Raw genomic sequence first — 22,520 nt, 5'->3', positions numbered from 1 at the left:
TCACAGTCACGGCTGCACTGCAGCGCCGGTCAGCGAGGACGTCATTACAGATGCAAATGTAAGCTGAGGTCACTGCAGGGAGAAGCAGCAGGTTATTGATCCGAGCGGCGTGGACGCCTGCAGACGTCACGATGGGCTCAAATCCAACATCGCTGCTCGTTTGCCGCCAGGAAACGACTCGCAGGAGAAGAAGAAGAAGAAGAAGAATCAGAGAAATTATTTACAGACATAAACTGTGTTTTAGGGTTTTCAGCTTGTTTTGTAAGTTATAACTAAATATTTGACTGACTGATTTTCTACCTTCAGCTGAGAGGAGATCCAGCGAGGGCGGAGCTTCAGTAAAATGCTTTAGAGTTAAAATAATTAGTTGATTAACATTAATAGTCCTTTATGATCTCCTGTGATGATTTCCAGTTAAAAACTCCTTATTGATCTTCTACTGGTCCTTTATGCAGCCCCTCAGTTCAGCCTCTGTCTGAAACAGGCTGTTTTAGCTCCTGTCTCTTTAAGGCCCCGCCTCCTGATGAGCCCACTCTGTTCTGATTGGTCAGCTTCCAGGAAGCTTCCTCCGGCTCCAGAGGCTACGTAAACAAACTATAGTAGCAGGATTTCACTTCTTTTTCTTCTTCTTTACTCCAAATGTCAACTTCTCAAATCCATCCGTACATGTTGGAGCTGAACAACACATGGAAACACCTTAGCAACCACCTTAGCAACCACCTTAGCAACCAAGGCTACAGAATGGACAGCATGTGTTGGAAAGTTGTAATATTAAAAGAAAAAGTCAGGTGATAGTGGGTGATGGTCTACTGGGATTCATTATATTAACTGGTGTTCCCAGTATTCAGCCCTCCTGTATGTTAATGGGAGGGTTTGCAGAGGTGTGATATTAAACCCTTGAACTAAAAGGTTTGTCCAGCAGTTGTGATGTTCAACAGACCAACAGACTAAACCATCTGTCAGTCTCACTTATAGAGATAAACCAGTCAGATAAACATCAGATGAACAGATATGATGACAGTTGGAAGAATGTGAGTTTATTCTTCGCTGTGCTGCAGATCCACAGACGATCCGATCGTTCATAAAGCTCAGTGTGGATTCATCACCTGGGCCGCGCTGCTTACACCACCTGTCCTCACAACCCCCGATCGCTGTGACATTATTAAAAATGGACTGTCGATCCGAAAACTCCCGCCGAGTGCTACCAGGCTGCTGTGAAGAACATGTGTTGGTGCTAATTAAAGAACATCATATGAGAGAATACATCCATAATGTATCTGCTGTCATTTTCTGAATTTAAATCTCGTCACATTATTTCAAAAACAACCACAAACAACCGACTTTCAAACTTCTCATTTTTATGACATCAGAGTTTATTAAGTGCAGATTTATTCATCACTAAATTACAAACTAGTGACTAAAGATTCACAGCTACTAACTGCACCTGGAACTGTTGCTAAGCTAGCTGAAGCTAACGTTAGCATGCTAATATCTGAGCCGTTTAAATTGAAGAGTGAAAGAGGTGACATTAAATATGGCCGACAGATCTGAGCTCACAGAAAAAACACAACAACTCAAATTACTAAACCAATAACATCAGGCTGAATGACCAAATAACATGTTAGCTTAGCATAATCTCACTGTAAACTACATGAATACTACTAACTCTAAAACACATATATGCACAGTATATATATATATATATATATATATATATATATATAATTTTATCTTTTGTCTCCTAAAACTGATATTTTTTCTGATACAGCTCGTCATGCCAAACTCACTTCCTGTGTTTATTTAAGTGGTAATTATACAACCTTATTTAGTAAATGTTAAAAGAACTTTACACTAAAACATAGTGATGGATTTATGTAACACAGTCAAGAAGCAGAAAATATTCAGCATTTACAAATATATACAATAAGGTGAATTACAGTAATGTAGCACTTCAGCAATATGAAGCCAACATATTATACATCTGCACCCAGAATCCTTCAGGAATCCCCAAAGTGTTTTCTACTCACATCAGAATAGAGAGAACACAGATATCACACTCAGGAGAAGAAATGACAAATATAAAAGTGTTCCAGATTATGTTTCTTTCCTACTTTGGGACAGTTCACACTGAGAGAAACTCTAAATCACTTTAATACGTATAATAAAAACACTTAAGGCCAAAGTGCAAACTGATGTTCAGTCATTTCAGTAACTACATTGTTTTTGCTGTTATTGTAATGTATTATATTATGTATTATGTATTAATATTAGTGATAATATAATTTGCAATCTGCTGACAAATAACAACAAATAAGCATTAGAAGACTAAAACCCAGAATAACTGTTGATATTTCACATTTAATGTGCTGAAATGCATATTTCACCAATTTAAGAACATATATGACCCACATTTTAAACCACAATTTCCAAAATGGGACAATAAAACTGACTGAAATAAAAAATGTGAAACATGTTTTCCCCGTGTTATAGAATATTTTTATGCAGGATTTGATCATAAACACAATCTGATAACAATCAGCAACATCGCTTCATTTATGACAGATTTATATCCTTAACATTAAATCAGTCTAAATCCTTCATCACTGACCTTTGACCAGACTTCACAGACGTACTTCCTGTTGGAAGATTGCCCCGCCCCAATCTATGACATCACATGTGTGAAGTCATGTGATTTTAATGACATGACTTCCCGGGTTTAACCTGACAGCAGTCCTATTCGTGGACATTTGTTAGAAGAAGACTCACATTTCTGCAACTCAAGACAGAACCAGAACCGAGTAACATCTCAGACTCTGAAGGATTGTTGTGGCGCCTCCTTCAGTCCAGTTAACAAGCGACCAGGACTTCATCATAGCTGACAGTTTGCTTCCATTTCCAAGAATCCAGTAACTCCAGATGAACCCAGATTCTGAGGAAAATGAGATTATTTTTCTCTCCTTCCTGTAAATTGCAGCTCTGCAGACACATGGTTTTGGTGGAGCAGCTGTTAATGCGTGATGACGGCAGCGCCGGTAAACCCTCCAACCGCTGCAGGAACCCACGTCTTCATTATCCACCTCATTATTCCCCATCAGCACATGGAGAGAAACCACAACCACTTCCAGTCGCCTCTGATCTCCCAGAACGCTGCGACTCTGCTGACTCCAGCTGGAGTTTGGGCACCAAAATAGAAACCCTGCGTGTGAGCCGAGAAGGTTTCAGAGTTTCTGCTTTACAACAAACACATGACAAAGCTTGTTCTGATAAAAACCTTCAGTGAGAGCAGCGTTCAAACCAGCTCTCATGTCTCATTGTAACCGTCGATCTCCATAAACAGAAATCAAATCTCAATGTCCACATGGATCCTAAACACTAAACACTCGCCAGGTTTAAGAGATTAATTTCTGTTTATTAAAAGCTCAAACAGACAAACCAACATTTTATCCAGATTATCTGCAGAGCTTCATGTGGCTGGTCTGTGTTTATACATGCTGTATGTTTAGTTGTCGGTTTTATGTTTTCAGACAGTGAATATGTCAGTTTAGAGGCTGTTTGAGTCGTTGTGTGGCTGCACTGAGATGAACAGAAACAGGACCAGGTGGCACTAAGCTGATTATTCTGTCAGCAGCCAAGAGTCAGACGACATGACCGGACATTTGGCAAGAAGCTAATGAGCTGATTCACAACCAGACGAACCAACAGAACCAGCAGGAACACAAAGCAAACCAGCTAAAATACAGTAGATTAAAAGTAAACAGAACTAAATAAACTAAACCAGAACAAACCAGAACAATGGGTCTGTTCTAAACTAGACCAGACTAAACCAAACTAATCTAAACTAGACCAGACTAAACCCAACTAATCTAAACTAGACCAGACTAAACCAAACTAATCTAATCTAAACTAGACCAGACTAAACCCAACTAATCTAAACTAGACCAGACTAAACCAAACTAATCTAAACTAGACCAGACTAAACCAAACTAATCTAAACCAGACCAGACTAAACCAAACTAATCTAAACCAGACCAGACTAAACCAAACCAAACTAATCTAAACTAGAACAGACTAAACCAAACCAAACTAATCTAAACTAGAACAGACTAAACTAAACTAATCTAAACAGAAACCAACATTGTTAATCAAACTAAACTAAACTAAACTAAGCTAAACTAAACTAAGCTAAGCTAAGCTAAGCTAAGATAAGCTAAGCTAAGCTACGCTTAGCTAAACTAAGCTAAACTAAGCTAAACTAAACTAAACTAAACTAAACTAAATCAACCAATCAAATCAAATGAAAATGAGCAAATTAAACCAATCAAACAAAACTACACGGAGCCAAAATAACTAAACTAACCGACTAAAACAAACTCTAATAAAACTAACATCATTTAACCAAACTGAAATAAATGAAATCACAACTAACAAGCAACTAAACTAAACTAAACCCAGAAACAACTGTAACTAAATGCAGCATTGTTAACCGAGTTAAACTAAAGTAACAAACCGAACAACTATAACAAACCAACACTTTAATTAACATTGTTAACCAAAACTAAATTAAATGGAAGCATTAAACTAAACTAAACTAAACTAAACTAACCCAAATACAACTATAACCAAATCAAGACAAACTATAACTAAACTACAACAAACCAACACTTAAACTAACATTATTAGCCAAACTAAATTAAACAGAAGCGTATTAAACTAAACCAACTAAACTAAATCCCAGAACCAGCCAATATGAACCAAACTGAACCAAACTGAACCAAATGAACCAGACAAACTCAACCAGACCACCCAAACTAATCTAACCAACCCAACTAACCCAAACCATCCTGTCAATCAAATCTAAACTAACCAAATACAACCATTTAAATAATTCTGATTAACATACATCTGTAACTCAGTAAAACTGGTCTGAACCAAACAAACCTGCAGTTTTCTGCCGTTAAAAACGTTTTTTCCGGCTCAGATCAGGTTTGTGTTTTTGTTGCTGGCGGTCTGCTCGTCCTGCTGGGAGCTCTCTGTGTAATCCTGTTATCTGGCGAGCGTGTCCCAGTCAAACAGCTGAATAATGGACTCCCCGTTTACCGCTCCCTGTTACCATGGTAATCCACCGTAACGAGGCCGGGGATCTCAGCCGGGGATGAATGGAGGAAAGAAAGAAACAGAAGAGAAGAAGAAAAAGAAGAAGAGGAAAGATTGTAAAAAGCTGTAGTCCTGACAGAACGAGGACAGACGCAGCAAAAACCTCCAAAACCCAAAAGATCAGATGTTAAAAAACATATTTTACTGGTGATAAATTAATAATCCTTCTTATGTTAATTTGAGGGGCAACTGGGTGAGAATTTTTCATTTTAATTGTATTTTAAAAATAAAATAAGTAGTAAATTTGGATTTAAATGTCTTTCTGGAAATAAAAACCAGAGACCATCTAAAGGGAGCTAATTAAAATATGTTTTGTGAGAGGTGAAGCAGGACACTGACATCAGCAGTGTTTGGATTTAAATCCTACTGGAGTCTTTCAGGGTGACAATTTACACTATGTGGCCAAAAGTATGTGGACGGCCATGGACATCTAACTGATGTTGTCGACATCCAACCATCCAAAGAAATTCTTTTCCCAGTTTGCTACAGAAGAACTTGACCTTAAAGCTATAATATGTAACTGGTCCACATTAAAACAACTTGATCTATGTTACATATTTTGTTCAGTTGTGTACTAACAGTATCACAGATGTTTCCAACAATGTTCAAACGCAGAAAAATCCGTAATTTTAATCAAGATAACCGTCCGTTTCATTATACATGCACAAGATGATGCTGATCATGTGTCGGTGTTGTGGTTGTCCACCAGAAACATAAATTGACTTTTATTCGGTTTTAAGCCACATTTTTACAATAAACGTTTTAGATCTTGGTCATTTTTAAGTATCTTTTAACCTGATGAAGGATTTTAGTCATCAGATGTCTGGATCTTTAAACGGACGTCCTGCGTCCACCGAACATCCTCAGAGAAACACTGATTTTTAACGTGAAACTGCTTTATTCAGTGTTTTTACCGGTTTTGATCACCTGGTCCATTTGTTCTGGAGAGGAGGATGAACACTGAAGGAATCTAAACCAGGAGAACCAGAACAAAGCTTCTACACCACGCCATCAAACTCCGTCTGTTGTTATTGCTTTGATTGAGACCTTTAGTGGAAGAACGTTATGTAATATACATTTAATCCAATCTAACACCTCTGCGATGAATTGGATCTTTTTTATCATTAATCTGATCAGAACTGTGAACAGTCTGTTCTGTACATGAAACTGAGTTATCAACCAGCTTCAAGAAAAATATATTTACATCTCAAAAATCTGAACTACATCTTTTATTTTAAGTAATTACTTTAAGATCCAAGTTTCAAAATAGACCAAATCTGTGAGGCTGAATTATAGAATATCTACCTTTGACTGGATGTCACTTCACATGTATAACACGACAACATGGTGCAGAGTATATATGTGATGCTTTATTTCAATTTTATTTTAATATGAAGACATTTAGAGTAAATTAGCCAATATTTTAGAATATAAAACTATCTACAGCCACTCTCATATCAACTGTTTTCTTTATTGAAACCAGAAGCAGATCATTTATTTAAAGACAAAATTATTCATTTTTCAAATACTGACGTTTTAATGGATGAAGGCTACATCCTACAGTGTTAGAATGAAACTCATCACTACACATAATTGATTAAATATTACAGTATATTACTGTAGGGATACTGTACTTTAAATAATAAAGAAATCTCAGTAAGTCATTGCCAGTTAATTACATTTACGTCACCTCTGTGCTCTCTGGTCATTAGCGTTTCTCAGCAGTGGTTTGTTAGCTGTATTGTGATTGAGCAGAACGGGACGTTTGGATGCCAGCGATCAGGCTTAATGACCGGAGCTAAAGGCTTAATGACCTCCTCATCCAGAGCTACTTCCTCCAGGGCGGCTAATTCTGCACCAAGCTAACAAACCACCAGCAGCGGCCATGTTTTCCTCTGAGACCGACGGAGCTGCAGTTAATCTATAGCTAGTGATGAATAAACAGGCCTTCAGTCAACAGAAGAATCCTATTCAAGAGGACAATGATGTACATATGTTCAGAAAAGAAAGATTGTGTTGTAGAGAAAAACAACCTGCAGCTCAAATCAGTTCACTCACATTGAGGTTTGTTGTAAACACTGTACAATCCATCACATCATCAGTAACAATTATACAAATGTCCAAACAAAGATACAATCATCTTGTATTTTTGGAGGGAAAGCTTGTTGTTCAGCTGGTCCTTTCTCTAAAGATTGTGAACTCAAACTAGACAGCTTCATACGTCTCCAGGAGCAAAGCTACAAACAGTCTGGTCCCTAAATGGACACTTCCACAAACTGTTACACCTTCTTACAAACAAGTATGGTCTCTAAAACAGCAGGCTTAAGACAAAGATATCTCTAGCTAACCCCAGAGGTCAGCAAGCAGCCTTCAGATAGAAACAGGTTCAAGAGTTCAACTAGACTAGGAGCAGCATTTCTTCACCAACATGTGTCCCCAAAATGACATTAGATCACATTCAGATGACAACAAACATCGACTCTTTAGTTTGAAAACATTTGTAACATATATACAAAAGATTTATAAAATGATAACCTACTATTCAATTTTCTTTCACAGGTAATAAACCAGATTTCTTCAAAACTAGTTGAAATGAACATAAGAATAAACCGTTACTGTACTCTGAAGCCAGAACAAGAATCTGACTTTTGGACAAATTAACTACAGAGACTGAAACTGTTTATCGTATCGTTGTTGCTGTAAACGTTTATTTCTGCTGTAAAGTCGGGGATTAGTTTTATATGACGAAGCTTCACACCTGAAAACAAGTTGAAATGATTCAACCTGATGGTCAGAAGATAAAAATAAACCTGTATGTTACTATATTACAAACCCAAAACACAGTCAATACATATTTGGTTTTGAATTTGACGTTTTGGCCTAAAAGTTTTATTCCATAGAAATGTGTGATTCAGCCAGAGGACAGTGACAACCTGCTCTGTCAGAACTGTTTCCTGTAGTTGAATAATTAATTTCGATGCTCCAACATCTTAATAACTGAGTCTGATTGTCCAAACAGTTTGATTTTAAACTGTTACACCTTCAAACTTCAAACACTGTCTCTAAACTTCCTCCTTCCTCTACATGTTCTTTGCTTTTCAAGGACTCTTCTATGTTTTAATGCACACTGGTATCCTGCTGATGTTTTGTGCATGTTAACAGTTTATCCCAGTTTCAAACCTGTTTTTGAGAAACCTGGATCTACTACCTGGAGCGGATCCCAGTAAAGTGTCGACAGTCAGATCTGAACTCTTGTGCTGGTCTCGTCCGTCAGGTTTTCCCTGCGGGTGGAGATTACGTGACCATGAAGACTTCGACTCAGGACGTCAAACCCGCAGCTCACAGCATCGCCACCCAAACCACTCAGACGCCGTCCGCCGCGGCCGCCTTCTTCATCAGGTCAGTGAACGCAACACGCTCCTCATCCCCCCCAACAGTCTGTCATATATATTCATATCGTAGAGTTCCCGTCAATCACACGAGTCCAAAACATCAAGTTCAGGAAACATTTCATCATTTCAAGCTGAAGCTGAAGAATAAAGACAAAATTAAAGGATCTAAAATAATATTAAAATTAACCAAATAACATGAAAACATTTATACCTTAGAGGGATCTTAATGTTTCAGTTAAGGTGAATATTCAGGGATATATTTATTATATACGATTATATATTTAAAATTATCATATATTTTAAAATTATATATTTAAAATCCCTTCATTTATTAATTTATCCATTCATTCAGTCCAAATTTGGGGTGAATTTATAAAACCTTTTTACATATTATATAATATTAATGAAGCATTTTTACACCTTCAGCTTTCAACCACATCTCATGAGCTTCCTTCAGGACATTTTCTTTATTTTTAGTTTCCAAACATCCGTCAGGCTGAATTTGAGGAAATGTTTCTAAAAACAATGAGACAATGAGCGTCGCATCACTTCCTGCTGCGATGCTTTCAGGGATTTTTAAGAAGAAAGTTTAAAGCTTTAGTCTCCTACAGAACATGTTTCTACTTTTGGTTCTCATGAAGAAGAGAATCTCATGAATTCCTCCGCAGGGATCAATAAATGAAAAAGTTCCTTCCTGGTTGAGTCTCGCTGGTGAGAAAAGCCTTCGACAGTCAAACTCTCACTCGTCTCCCAGCAGGATCTAATTGGCAGATTTACTATTTTTATCCGGTTTGAATCTGTCAGACGAGCAGCGAGCGGCGGCGGCGGCTCTTCGGGCTTCAGGAGGGTTGGAGTGTGACGAGGTCTGAAGACTGAACGGCGTTTCCTCGTCTGATAAACAAACGATCACTTCTCAACAACAGCTGCTGTTCAGATCTGAGTCTTACACAACAAACATGAACTATTTTATTTATAAGACTTTCCAACAGCAGAGTTACAAAGTGCTTCAGGTAGAAATAGAAGAACGTGAATATACAACATATGAATTCATATTAAAGACGAGTGCATTTAAAAAAATAATAAAAACATCATTTGAACTGTTCGACAGCCTTTAGTTTAATGAACAGTGAGTTTGTTGGTCGTAGTTCTGTTTACAGTAAGTTATATATGAAACTATAAAGAACAGTTTATAATGAGGCTTGATTTAGAAGATCTTTAACTTTATATAATATTGATATAATATGTAGCTTCCAGAATAATTTATGATCATTATCATCACATGAAGGTTCATTATAGACACTCGTTAATTATTAATCATGAGTTTGCTTTGTGAGTTAGTTAAAGGTTATAAATGCAGTCGTCCTTCAACCGCTACATTTATAATGATACTTCCTGTTTATTCTGACCTGACATATTTCCCATGATGCCGCTGTGGTTCTATTATCTTTGCACTCAACACATATTCAAATATTTAGTTTTTATCAACCGTCCAAAATCCAAAGATGATCAGTTTATGATCATTTATGACACAGAAAAGCTTAAAATGCTTCCATCCGAGAAGCTGCAACTAGCAAATATTTGATATTTTTGGTTATAAATCAACTATAATTTATATTTCTTTGCTCCTCAGTCTGATCTCTACAGTGAGTGATGTGTTATTGGCTCGTAGTGATGAACCTACAGTGACTCTGCAGCTCCTCTCGGCTTTATGGAGCTTTATAGTGAGTTTCAGCTCATTGTTTATCTGTCCGGCTGCAACTTTACTGTTCTGGTTCACTCTCAGCGTCTCATAGCGTCGTTTTCAGAGTAAAAAGCTGCTGAACACTACCTGCTCAGTTAGCTGGAGACTAGCTGGTGAACATAGTGGAGCATTTAGCAGCTAAAGAGCCAGATATTTCCCTCAGGAGTTGGTGGAGAGTAAAAACAGCTAAAAGAGAAACACGACTCCACATGAATGATAATGTTGCTCCGTAGCTGCTGGATGTGGAAATAAACAACTGTTTGCTAACAAGTTTAAAATATCAACTTTAAAGCAGCTGATGTGTCAATAAAAGCAGCACAGTGTTCACAGTCTCAACAGGTGAATCAGTGGAACATGGAGGTGTGGGAGCTTTAACGGGTTGGGTTTCAGTGATTCTCTTGTTATCTGCCAGTCAGGTGTTTTTCAGACATCCTGAGCTCAGCTGAAACCCTTCAGACGGATCTCAGGGTCCATATTACCCACATACACTTCAAAGACTACCCAGCATGCATCTGTCAGAGGATGGTTGAGGGCTGAGAGGAGCGAGTGAAGAGTCACTCTGCTTTTATCTGAGGATCTTTGAAGGCTTTGAACACACACACACACACACACACACACACAGAGTCAGCTGTGTCATATTTACTGATTATAAATCATAATTTTACTCATTTATAGGACAAATATTCTGCACATCTCCAGCTCTATATTTATATTCTGGGGCTCTACTGGAATAAAAACTGCTTATTTATCTTCTACTGGTCCTTTATGCAGCCCCTCAGTTCAGCCTCTGTCTGAAACAGGCCGTTTTAGCTCCTGTCTCTTTAAGGCCCGCCTCCTGATGAGCCCGCTCTGTTCTGATTGGTCAGCTTCAGGAAGCTTCCTCCGGCTCCGGAGGCTACGTAAACAAACTATAGTAGCAGGATTTCACTTCTTTTTCTCCTTCTTTACTCCAAATGTCAACTTCTCAAATCCATCCGTACATGTTGGAGCTGAACAACACATGGAAACACCTTAGCAACCACCTTAGCAACCACCCTAGCAACCACCTTAGCAACCCAGGCTACAGAACAGACAGCTGTTTACGAGCACGTGCGACAAGTTGATGTCATCTCGTCTGCAAGGTAGAAAAAAAACATCAAAAATGAAGCATCAGAAAGCAGGTTGAAGCCCTGAGTTCTGACTTGCAGGCAGCATTTCTACACACGTTCACCTCAAGTTTTGGAACTTTGATCATGTTTAACATCCGACATCAGAGCAGGATATAAATAACAGGAAACCACTAAAAGCTGAATATGAACACTTTAAGTTCTGATCCTGGAAAGCATGACATCATGAATCATGTGACTGAAGAGCTGAAAACATCAGATCTGTGTGGAGCGATGATGATGATGATGATGAGGAGGAGGAGACTGTAAGGTTTGTTTTCTCTTGATGATTTTCTGGATGTTCGTGTGCAGTAAATTAAGATGTTCGCCATGTTGGTATCCAGGGAAACACAAAGAGTACAGGGATCAATAATCATATCAACGTACATAGTGAGACAGACCTGCTCGGCCGTCTGTGTTCAGTCTGTCAGGATGTATAATTGCTGCTGAAACGGTCGACTGAGCAGCTGTAATTTCTCTGCTCGTGTGGGTGAAGAGGTCAAATTAAAAATGTCGGCTGTGGAGTCAAACATCTGAGGAGGTTTTTAAACCCGACTCACTGATTCACTGGTGGTTTTTTAAAAAGTAGAAATCAGACGCTTCACTTCTCAGATGATGTTTTCAGTTGAAACCTTCATCAGGACTGGAATAGAAAAAACGCGGTCGGTTTGATTTGTTGGTCTCATCTGAAGCCGAGCCGCAGGACGACGGTTCATCTGCTGACGATGAGTCAGCAGAGTTCAGTTACTTACTGCCACCAGAGATCTGACTCAGCAGCTACGACCGACCCTGAACTCGCCTCAAACACACCTGCAAATCAAAAAAAAACTAAAACCGACAGACACACAGGTTCAAATCTGCCTCATCATCATCATCATCATCATCATCATCATCATCATTGTTAGTATGACTTTTATCTGACCCTATGTATTTCACTGATTTTGGATGTTGGACATGTGACATAAACATTCCATAATTTGCATGTCATTTTAGGTAATATGATAAAGTCCTTCTTGGGGGGACCTTTAAATACAAATAATGGGTTTATGGTCAAGTTTGGAACTGTTCCAGATGTGGTTTGTAATGATACATAATATGTTGTGAGGCAGCTGTCAATCACTTGATTGGATGGCTCCTAACTGACCTAGTGCCCATGGAAAACCTGTGTTATTCATGTGATAAGATACAGATGTGTAACCTCGTATAAGCTATGCACCGACAGGGGTACGTTACCCAGACCATCTTTATACATGGAACGGACCCGATGGTTTATCGTCTAATAAACGTCTACAAAATAAGAGCTTCGCCAGCTCTTCCTTTGAACGATATCATCACACATCCTTCCTTTCAATCATCATCATCATCATCATCATCCGTCTCATCTGCCGTCTTTATCTTTTGTCCCATTAAAGCAGAAAGTTCCAGTTATAATCTAAAACTGTTAAATGAATCTGCATCACAAAGAGAATAAACAATAACATCACGTGAGTTATTGGTAACAAATTGGGATCAATATGCACGACTGGAAATAAAGCAGCTGGTCAACATGTGTTCATGATGATGATGAAGATCATCTGTTAGAGGATGAAACGCTTCGACCTGCAGCTCTTCTAAACAAACGAATCAGCTGATTTACTGACGTTTCTTTTATTATGTGAGTCAACAGGAAAACGTCTCAATAACATCAACATGACGCTGTGATGTTCCTGTTTGATTTAAAGCAGAATATAAAGTTTATATTGAACTGAAGCTGTTAAAACTAATCAATCATATTTACTCTGAGCAGAACAAACAGGAAACCAGTTGTAATGGTATTTAGAGGCTGCAGTTTAATAATAATAATAATAATAATAATAAACATCAGACTTTTCATAGACATGAAGTGAAACCAGCAGCTGACTGGACGTAATGATCATTTTCACTATTGATTAATCTGCTGATTATTTCCTTGGTTTTAAATGTTTATTTAAATGAAAAGATTCTCAGTTTATTGTCACATGTGACAAAAAACAAGCAGCAAACGTTTCCATCTGAGAATATGAAACGATTGATTGATGATCAGAGTGATTGATTGATAGTTCAGGAAGGAAATCATCTATAAACTGATGCTGGTTTGCAAAATGTATAAATTTAAAAAATGGCATAAAGAATAAACGTATGAATGTGAAATATCTTCATGCAGCAGAGAAAAGAAAGAAAGAAAAGAGAAAACGTTGAACAGACGCCAGAAACAGGATGTGTGTGTGTGTGTGTGTGTGTGTGTGTGTGTGTGTGTGTGTGTGTGTGTGTGTGTTTGAGAGGAAGACGAGGGTTCGGCTTCCTGCCAAGAAGCAGGAGGAAGCCGACAGTTGGAGATTCAACAGGGGACGACCGCATTAGCATCCCAATATGAGAGCGCTTCCAGAGGAGCGTGGGTTATTACAATATAGCAGCGAGTTCTTTGTCGCTCCATCTGTTTGTCAATTTGCATGTTTTCACGTCCAGAGAAATCCCACAATCCCCTCTGCTAACACACCGATACACACAACAGCAACACGACATCACACACACATTAATGTTTGTTTTATTCTCTGTACAAACCCGTCATCTCACCAGCTGATTACCAAACTCTGATCAATACTTCCACACAGTTATATTAAGAAGGAAATAAAAAGACAAATAAGATTTATTATAAACAATAAAACAATAAATCACAGCTGTAATATTTCAACATGTTAGTGACTGAAAATAGTTAATTACAAGTAGGCTGAAATATAATTAGTGTTTGAATAGTTGGTTCAATTCACTGAACTGTTCAATAAAGAGCTGAAACAGATAAAAGTAGGATTATTAATAATCAATCAATAACATCCAGTTTATATTCATAAGAACATGTGTCGTAGCTGTTTGGTGACGTCACTCAGTAGCTGGATGACATCACGTGCTAATTTGCATATTCATGATATCATGACGTAATTACCTACGTATGAAAGTTTAAAATATTTAAATTAAACTGGATACTGTCTTCTACAGTTTCAATCATATTACTGAATATTACTGCATTGCTGAACTGTCAAATGCATGAAAATGATGAAACAAAACCATTAAATAAACAATAAAAAAACAGCCCTACGTATATTATCTCTCTCCTCCCTGCAGCACCAAGTCCTTCTGTTTACATGAACCAACATCAGCTGACGGCCGCCATCATTACAGCGTCAGAAAACAAACTCACTGTGACGTCACTTCCAGCCGTGGAGTCAAAACTAAACAGTTTCCCGTCACATACGGAGCCGATTCTGTTCCTTGTTATTCCAGAATGAGGATGAAACCGACAGCTATGATTTCCACATTGTTGCATCACTTTGATCTGTAAACAACAGATGCTAGTCCACAAATCTAACGTCTAGTAGAGTCACTCGAAGTCGTTTTACACCACATTTTTACAGTGAATCAGCGTCTGACCGTCGTCATTCTGCTCTTACTGGACCTGCAGCGACACCTGCTGTCACAAGAAGTAACATTTAAACCAACTGTATCATCTGAGAGAGACAGCTAGCTAATTATATATTCGTTTGTTTTTTAAATAAGGTGGGTGTCAGTTTTTATTTATTTCTAATAGATTCTATTCTCTGAAGCCGACATGTCCTGATAAACCAGAATATAACAGACGCACGCCGCCATCAGACTTGTCAAACTCAGTTTATTTTCAACACACAATTCTGACCTTTTATTTAAAAGGTCCCCCCCCACCACCACCACCCTCCATTAACTCTGTTCAGCCCAGACATGGAGCCCTGCTGGGGGGTCGATGGCTTCAACATGAGCTCCTATTGGATCCTGACAAAACATCCAGTCCCCCCTGCAGGCAGCTGCACAGCAGGAACTGAGTCTCACTTCAGATGAAGCAGCCAGAGAGGCCACATGAAAGCAGGGTGGGGGGGAGGGGGGGGTTGAGGAGGGGTTGAGGGGGGGTCCAGCTGGTCCAGGAGGTTTGGATGAGTTCACCAGGACTCTGGCTGGAAGCTGCTGGACTGCGGTTGTAATTATTAGTGACAAACCTCACGATGGCAAAGTCACAAGTCAACGCCCCCCCCAACGCCCCGCCAATGTACATGGTGTACATTATCTGCATGATCTGCACTGCTGCATGCTCTTCATGCTCTTCATGAGGAGGACGGAGAGTCTTTGAAAAGAGGAGCTGAGTGTTTAAATTCAGAAAGGAAGATCTCTCTCTGTGATGAGATAATAATGAAAACATGAATGTTGGATGTCTTCTCGTATGAAGCTCATACCTCATTCAGCTTCAAGCTCCATCATCAGAAACAAAGAGGAAGGAGGAAGAAGAAGAAGAAGAAGAAGAAGAAGAAGTCCTCAATAATTCAGAGCGAGGTGTGGAACATGTGGAACGTCTCCCTGTCAGGATGTTCAGCAGCTGTCTGCAGGTCCGGTCCGAGTTCAGGGACGTTTATAACTCAAACTGCAGATGTGAGAACCAGAAACTTGTGCAGCAGCATCCATGAGTTTCTGTTTCCCCAGTGAAACCCCCCCCCCCAAAATGAGCTGAATATCAAACCCAGCTCCCCGCTGAGGAGGGTCGAGTTCCCCAAAGTGGATTTCTGGCTTTTGGCCCGAGCCTTTGTATCGACTTCCTGCACTGAAGAAGAGCCTCTAAGCTTAAATCTCAGAGGCCAAACAGAGGTGCAGCAGGGATTAACTCCCGTCTGAATGTGTTCAGAGCTGCATTCATGCACCAAAATACCACTTGAACAATAACAGGAGGCTTATTAATGATGCAGTTTGTTACTGACACACAAACTGTCTAATGACCTTCATTCTGCCGACTTTTAATAGTTTTCATTTATATTGAGCTCATTTGCTAGAAAGATATGTTTGTGTGTTGTTTATTTTCATGGAAAACGAGTAAATATTCACACGTGTGTTCACATTATTGTGTCCACCTCCTTCATACAGCAGGTGAGACTCAGTGCAGAGAATAAGGAGGATGTTTTTTTATCATAAAGTAGCTCAGACTGTCAACCCTGACAGAGCTCATACATCAGCTGCAGCCGTAAGAGGAGAAATGTGACCCACATCCAGAGAGTCTGCTCTGGGCTGAAGAGCCTCTGTGAGTCCTTCGCCCTGCTGAGACAAAAACCTGGACCTTTTTATTTCAGGACCGGAGAGCTTTTAACAGCCTGAAGGCACTGAAACACTGAACACGGAGGATCTTTTTTATCCTGTTTTATACTGCACTCAATTCCTTTACATCTTAGTAAATGCCACGTTAAACTGAAAACACTGCAGTGATGGTAAAAGCTTAAACCTCGAAGGTTTTTACTAAATATCCCCCGAAGTCTACAAACTGTTGGGAGTGATCTTCCTCTTCAACCTGAATTATATTTATGGACACAAATCAGAGCTGTAGTCTGAAGTAAACATAACTTTTCAATTATATTTAGTCCATTTTTAAATCTCCATTAAATCCTCATCTTTCATGCTGACAAAGAGTCGACCAGGAGCCGCTAAAGACGAAGCAATCCGCCTAAACGGGGCAGACGGCGAACCCCCCCCCCCCGCTGATGGTTCTAGACTTACGTTTCTTTTATAGCATCAAGTGTTTTGTGGTGTATTTCATTAAATGTCATTGGTGTGCAGATTGATTTTGATAAGCAATAAGGGCAAGTGTGATACAATTTGTATTGGTGTAGTTATAATCTCATGAACCATATTTAATCACACTGTACGTATAGAGGCATGGTCACTTTGCTTGGGTCTGCATTAAAGTCTTCACCTTTTAAAAATACTCTCTGGAGGAGATCAAGAAATAAGACTGTAAAATGACTAGAATAACTTATAAAAAATAAAAGGCCAGAAGACAACTTGGCAATAATGGTGTAAAATGATTCCCAATACTTATATAAAAATTGGATATAATCAGGTAGAATTGAATATGCCAGTACATATCCTCAAACACCTCAAAACCTGTTTTGAAGAGTTTTGACCAACAACGAGTGACGGAGATAAAAGTAACATAATAATTGGTCAAAAATTAGGGAGGGTGGATGATAAGGTGTGACCTAAGCCGACCCAAGGGCATAAAAACAATGAACCCCAAAGAAAAAACCTTTGGAGCGATTTGGTTCTTTGTAAAAGTGCTGATTGCTCCCCTTTTTTGCCGGTAGTAAAGAACCTCTGACTCCCTTTTTATTTACAAGAGAGAGTTTTTTGCTCTGGTACATTTTTCTGCTACAATTTGATACAAAAGTTTCAGATTGTATGAAACGTTGCTGCTCTGCTGTTTATCTGAATAATGTTAAAACAGAAATGTCCAAACAGAAAGATAAAAACGATTCAAACTGAGTTATTAGATTCAGACTGTGGAGTCGCCAGAAGAAACGTCTCTACATGAGGAAGGTTTGTGATTGAACAGATGATGAGTGGTCAGAGGTGCAGATCAATGTTTTCAAGGAAAAACTGTATGAAATCTGAAAGAGACACAAAGAAAGAGTCAAAGTATCAGTGAGGATCCACATCCAGTCAGGAACCTGATCAATACTCTGAACCAGACACCGATCAATACGAGGTGAGGTCAGCATCAACCTGCAGACAGGTGCTGATCAGCTGCAGGTCCGAGAGAAGAAGAAAACTGATTGTGGATCAATTTATATCTTTAAATATTTATCTTTCATTGGTTTGTGAAACGTCAGAGATCAAAGATTTATATCTTTAATTGATCTTTAATTGATTTAAAATACAAAAAAAATGTCCTTAATGTTTGTTTGCATCCACTGCTGTTGTGTTGTTAAACAGCAGGTGGCGCTAATTCTCCAGTCGCTGCCATTAAACCGTTGCAGAAGAAGAGACGACGTCATTAAAACAGTCAAAGGACGGAAAACATGGTGGAAATATGACGTTTCTGTTAGTTTCATGTATTGATGTGAGGAAGGTTACAGTCTCCTCATCATCATCGCTCCACACAGAGTCACATGATTCATGATGTCATCATTTATTTGCTCGTTTATATTTGATTTTTATCCACAAAGCTGCTGTTAAAGATCAGACAGGAAACTCTTTAATGTGATATTTCAGGATGTTTGGCAAACAGTGAACTGTAGTAATAACTTGAAAATAACGGCTCCACATCTTTTTGTCCACACTTTTTTATTTGCTTTTTCAATTTGCACATAAAAAAAACGTGAATGGAAACTCTGGAAATTCAGAAAAAAGTTGAAATACAACAGAAAAAGTTTTTCCGATTGGATGAGGTGTAAAAATTGACGTTTGGATAAAAGCGAAATGAAACAGATTTAGTGAATAAATGATGTCATACAGGAAACATGTGACTTAAACGTCCCTGATTGATTAATGCAGCGCTAACGTTATTTAACAAGGCAGTGAGCCGTAGCTGCGCTGACTGGCTGTGTCTCAGTATGATGCTCCACGCCTAAAAAACAAGACACTATACGAAACACTAAGGCTTTTAATTTGGAACAGATACAGGAAGTTACACCATTGACCAACCGGTGGTGTAACTTGGGCCCTGCTCTGAGTTTAGGACATGCGTAGTGTGACGTCTAGTTACCACAGTTGGTGGTTTTTTCTTTGTTCACCGACAGCAAATGCTGACTGTGAGTATATCTGCCTGTTAATTATCTATCATTTAAAGCTCTTTTAATAAACTGTCCGACATGTATTTGTTTGTTTTGTTTTTGTTTTTTATATAAAGAGGCTAAAATCACATGCAGACTGATCCAGTGCTTCATATGACCCTGGAGAGTTACGCTAACTTAGCCAGTTTGCTCATTTGAACTGAGCCATGTTATAACTTAGTCAATGTTTTGTTAGTTAGTTAGCTAGTACAAACTATAGCTAACGTTAGCTAGTACAACTTATAGCTAAAGTTAGCTAGTACAAACTATAGCTAACGTTAGCTAGTACAACTTATAGCTAAAGTTAGCTAGTACAAATTATAGCTAAAGTTAGCTAGTACAAACTATAGCTAACATTAGCTAGTACAACTTATAGCTAAAGTTAGCTAGTACAAACTAGGTGACGTTAGCTAGTACAAATTATAGCTAAAGTTAGCTAGTACAAACTATAGCTAACATTAGCTAGTACAACTTATAGCTAAAGTTAGCTAGTACAAACTAGCTGACGTTACCTAGTACAAATGAGCTCCAATTACGGACCATTTCAGCTGTCACATTTCCATACTGTCACAGTGCTGAGGCATTAGCCAATAGTAAGTGATTAGTGCATCTGTACCCATAGAACTGGAGTATTTTCTGCAGACTCCCTCTTTGTAAAGCAGCTAGCTGTGGACATGTGGGGGGACAGCTACCCTGAAAACAAGGAGCCCAACCACCGAGGGTCCAAACTTTACCTCCACAGAACTGAAGGCACTGAGAGGTATGTTTACTGATGAAAAAATTGAATTATTGTTTTAAAATCAAATTTGAATGTCGAAGTTGTCACAACCCGGCAGGATTAGTGTCTCCAGTGAGTTTGTTTTCATGACACATAATATGATGTTTAGCTTGATTAAGCACAGGGACGGATGTGAACATATATATATATATGTGTGTATATTTCATAATGATCTTTCTGAATATATTACAGGATTTTGTTTTGGTTTTTGACAGTAGAAGTTATCAGACGTAGGTGTTTTTTAATCCCCCGCCGCTGTCAGGTGAGCGCAGGCTGTCATGGCTGTCAGTCGCTGTTCTCATATGAGAGAAGTCAGATCACAGACAGGACGAGGGTGTAATACAGCAGTCAGACAGTTTCTCCATAATCAACCTGATCTAACAGTTTAATCTGGTCTTGTTTGTTTTCTTTCAGGTGACTGCAGGGGCAGAACGTTGAAGAAATTGAGAAGATGAAGAAGAGCGCGGGGAGACATAACGACAAAAACACAGGACACTGTCGAACAAGATAAAAAACATTGAGAGTGGTTTGAATCATGTCATGAATATAAATTTTAAGCACTGCTACGGTTACTGGTAACTACATTATTATTATTATTATCATTAACAGGCTGGTTACCAGTATGACCAGTAAGCTGACCAGTTTTGCTGATGTCAGCAGCTGTTTGTGCTGCATGTTACAGACCGCCGTGCTGGTTTTTCAACATCCTGGATTATATTTTATTGTCTCAGACACCAACGCAGCTCTCTGCACTGTTTTATCACAGGTCTGACCGCCGCCTAAAATCCTTAAAAGATATTTAATTTACAAAGATATTCAGTTTATCATCAACATGTCAGATTTATGAAGCTGGAAACAAGAAATATTTGACATTTTTACTGAAATAACTGAAAAGCTGTGTTGTAGCTGATTGATTTGTACAGCCTGATATTATCCTCAGAGGTCTTCACAGTCTGGACGACAATAATCCTCCGTCCTCACATCCGCCGTTCAAATACAGAAATAACAGAAGAAAGTTCAGGAAGATTAGAGGAGGATCCATCTGCAGGACGGACAGGAAATAACAACAATAATAATAATAAACTTTATTTATAGAGCACCTTTCATAACATAAAGTGCTTTACAGAAAGAGGTACAAACAAACAAACAAGCAGGCAAATAAAGATGTTTTATAATATTAAAAGAAAGAAGAAAGATAAATAAATACAATAAACAATAAAAAACTACAGTGATAAAAGGAGGAAAAATCATGAGATAAAAAAGATAAAACTGATGTTTCTACTCAGGTTGTTTTATGCACAAATTTCAGAGGCAAATAAAAAAAATAACTCACCGTGTTTGTGTCGTTCTGGATCAACTGTGTATTTTGTCTTTTAATTTGAAGGATCGGTTGTTTATTTTGAAAATTTTTTTTACAGCTCAGAATTGATTTTTATTCTCCAGTTTGGTCTCCATCACACACACACACACACACACACACACACACACACATACACACACACACACACACACACACACACGCACACACACACACACACACACACACACATACACACACACACACACACATACACACACACACACACACACACACACACACACACACAGTGTCTTTGAAGTCCAGCAGTGTGTGTGTGTGTGTGTGTGTGTGTGTGTGTGTGTGTGTGTGTGTGTTGGGGAGGTCTGTCATCTCATGAAGTATTCATGTAGCATGTCAAGTGTGTGTGTGAGAGAGAGAGAGAGAGAGAGAGGGTGTGTGAGGGCGACCAGCGGCGGTTTTCACGGCTGCTGTGTACCGACACAACGTTGGAGGCGGAGCTGTGAGGGGAGAGAGAGAGAGAGAGCGAGGGAAGGTGAGGGAGGGAGGGAGGGAGGGAGGCTGGAGCATCACCAGTGTTTCCCGGCAACAACAGCAGTGAGAGGCAGGAATCCACCCGCTCTTCATTCACCCGTTTATTTCTACCTCTGTTTTTGATCCTTTATCCTCCCTCCTTCTACTGCTGCTGCTCTCCTTCCCTTCATCCCCCTCTCTCTCTCTCCTGGAGTTGGAGGAGGAGGAGGAGGAGGAGGAAGGGAGGAGGAAGGACAGAGGGGTGGAGGGGGGAAAGCATTGCGATACTGCAGGAGTCCGAACAGACTGAGGAGCTACAGGAGAGAGGAAGGAAGAGGTGGGGAAGGGAAAAATATGAGAGAGAGAGAGAGAAGAGGAGGTAAAGGAGCAAAAAAACACGTAGATTGAAAGGAAAAGAAAGATGAAGGAAGAGAAGACAGGACGGGGGGAATAAATCAAGAGGGGGGAAAGAAAGGTGCAGAGGAAGAAGAGGAGGTTCAGCAATGAGAAAATGTAGAAAAGAGAGAAGAAGAAGAAAAAGAAAAGGGAGGAAACAGGAGCTACGAGACCAGATGGAGAGATCTGAGTTTTAAGGTTTAAAGGTGCAGCGTTCGGCTCCAGGATGGAGGAACGGAAACCGAACTAAAAACCTCCTGGAATCTCTGCAGCATTTCTCCAGTTTATCTTGTTTTTTTTGTGGATCATGTTTCAACACAACTTGATTTTCTCTGAAAACTTCCAGCCGCTCGGACAGACCGAAGCTCCAGACTTCATGTCAGAGATGAAACTGAGATAACAGACCAAGAGTTTTTACACACGGACGACTGGAATCTGATGGAATATCCTCA

The 22,520-nt window shown here is 39.1% G+C and overlaps 1 protein-coding gene and 1 long non-coding RNA gene across 11 annotated transcripts in view; one reads left to right on the top strand and one right to left on the bottom strand.

Moving 5' to 3' along the window:
- The window catches only part of kif26aa (kinesin family member 26Aa), a 69,487-nt gene that overhangs the window by 14,219 nt on the left and 32,748 nt on the right, over positions 1-22,520 (top strand). For 7 of the 10 annotated variants that reach the window (XM_044376307.1, XM_044376298.1, XM_044376300.1 and 4 more), the window contains one exon: positions 8,429-8,553. In XM_044376307.1, the coding sequence (XP_044232242.1) occupies positions 8,429-8,553 (125 nt within the window). Of the gene's footprint in view, positions 1-8,428; positions 8,554-21,727 lie in introns of those variants that run through there. The other 3 variants (XM_044376306.1, XM_044376304.1, XM_044376303.1) reach the window with 1 other exon arrangement.
- Positions 1,342-5,888, bottom strand: LOC122999509. Its single transcript, XR_006407753.1, has 2 exons — positions 4,939-5,888; positions 1,342-3,196 (listed from the first exon to the last, which is right to left on the bottom strand). It is a non-coding gene; the product is annotated as an uncharacterized LOC122999509 (long non-coding RNA).

The sequence above is a fragment of the Thunnus albacares genome, chromosome 16, assembly GCF_914725855.1.
Source record: "Thunnus albacares chromosome 16, fThuAlb1.1, whole genome shotgun sequence".
Classification (NCBI taxonomy): Eukaryota; Metazoa; Chordata; class Actinopteri; order Scombriformes; family Scombridae; genus Thunnus; species Thunnus albacares.
The sequence above is the reverse complement of the archived record's forward strand: the minus strand, read 5'-3'. Positions and strand labels throughout refer to the sequence as shown.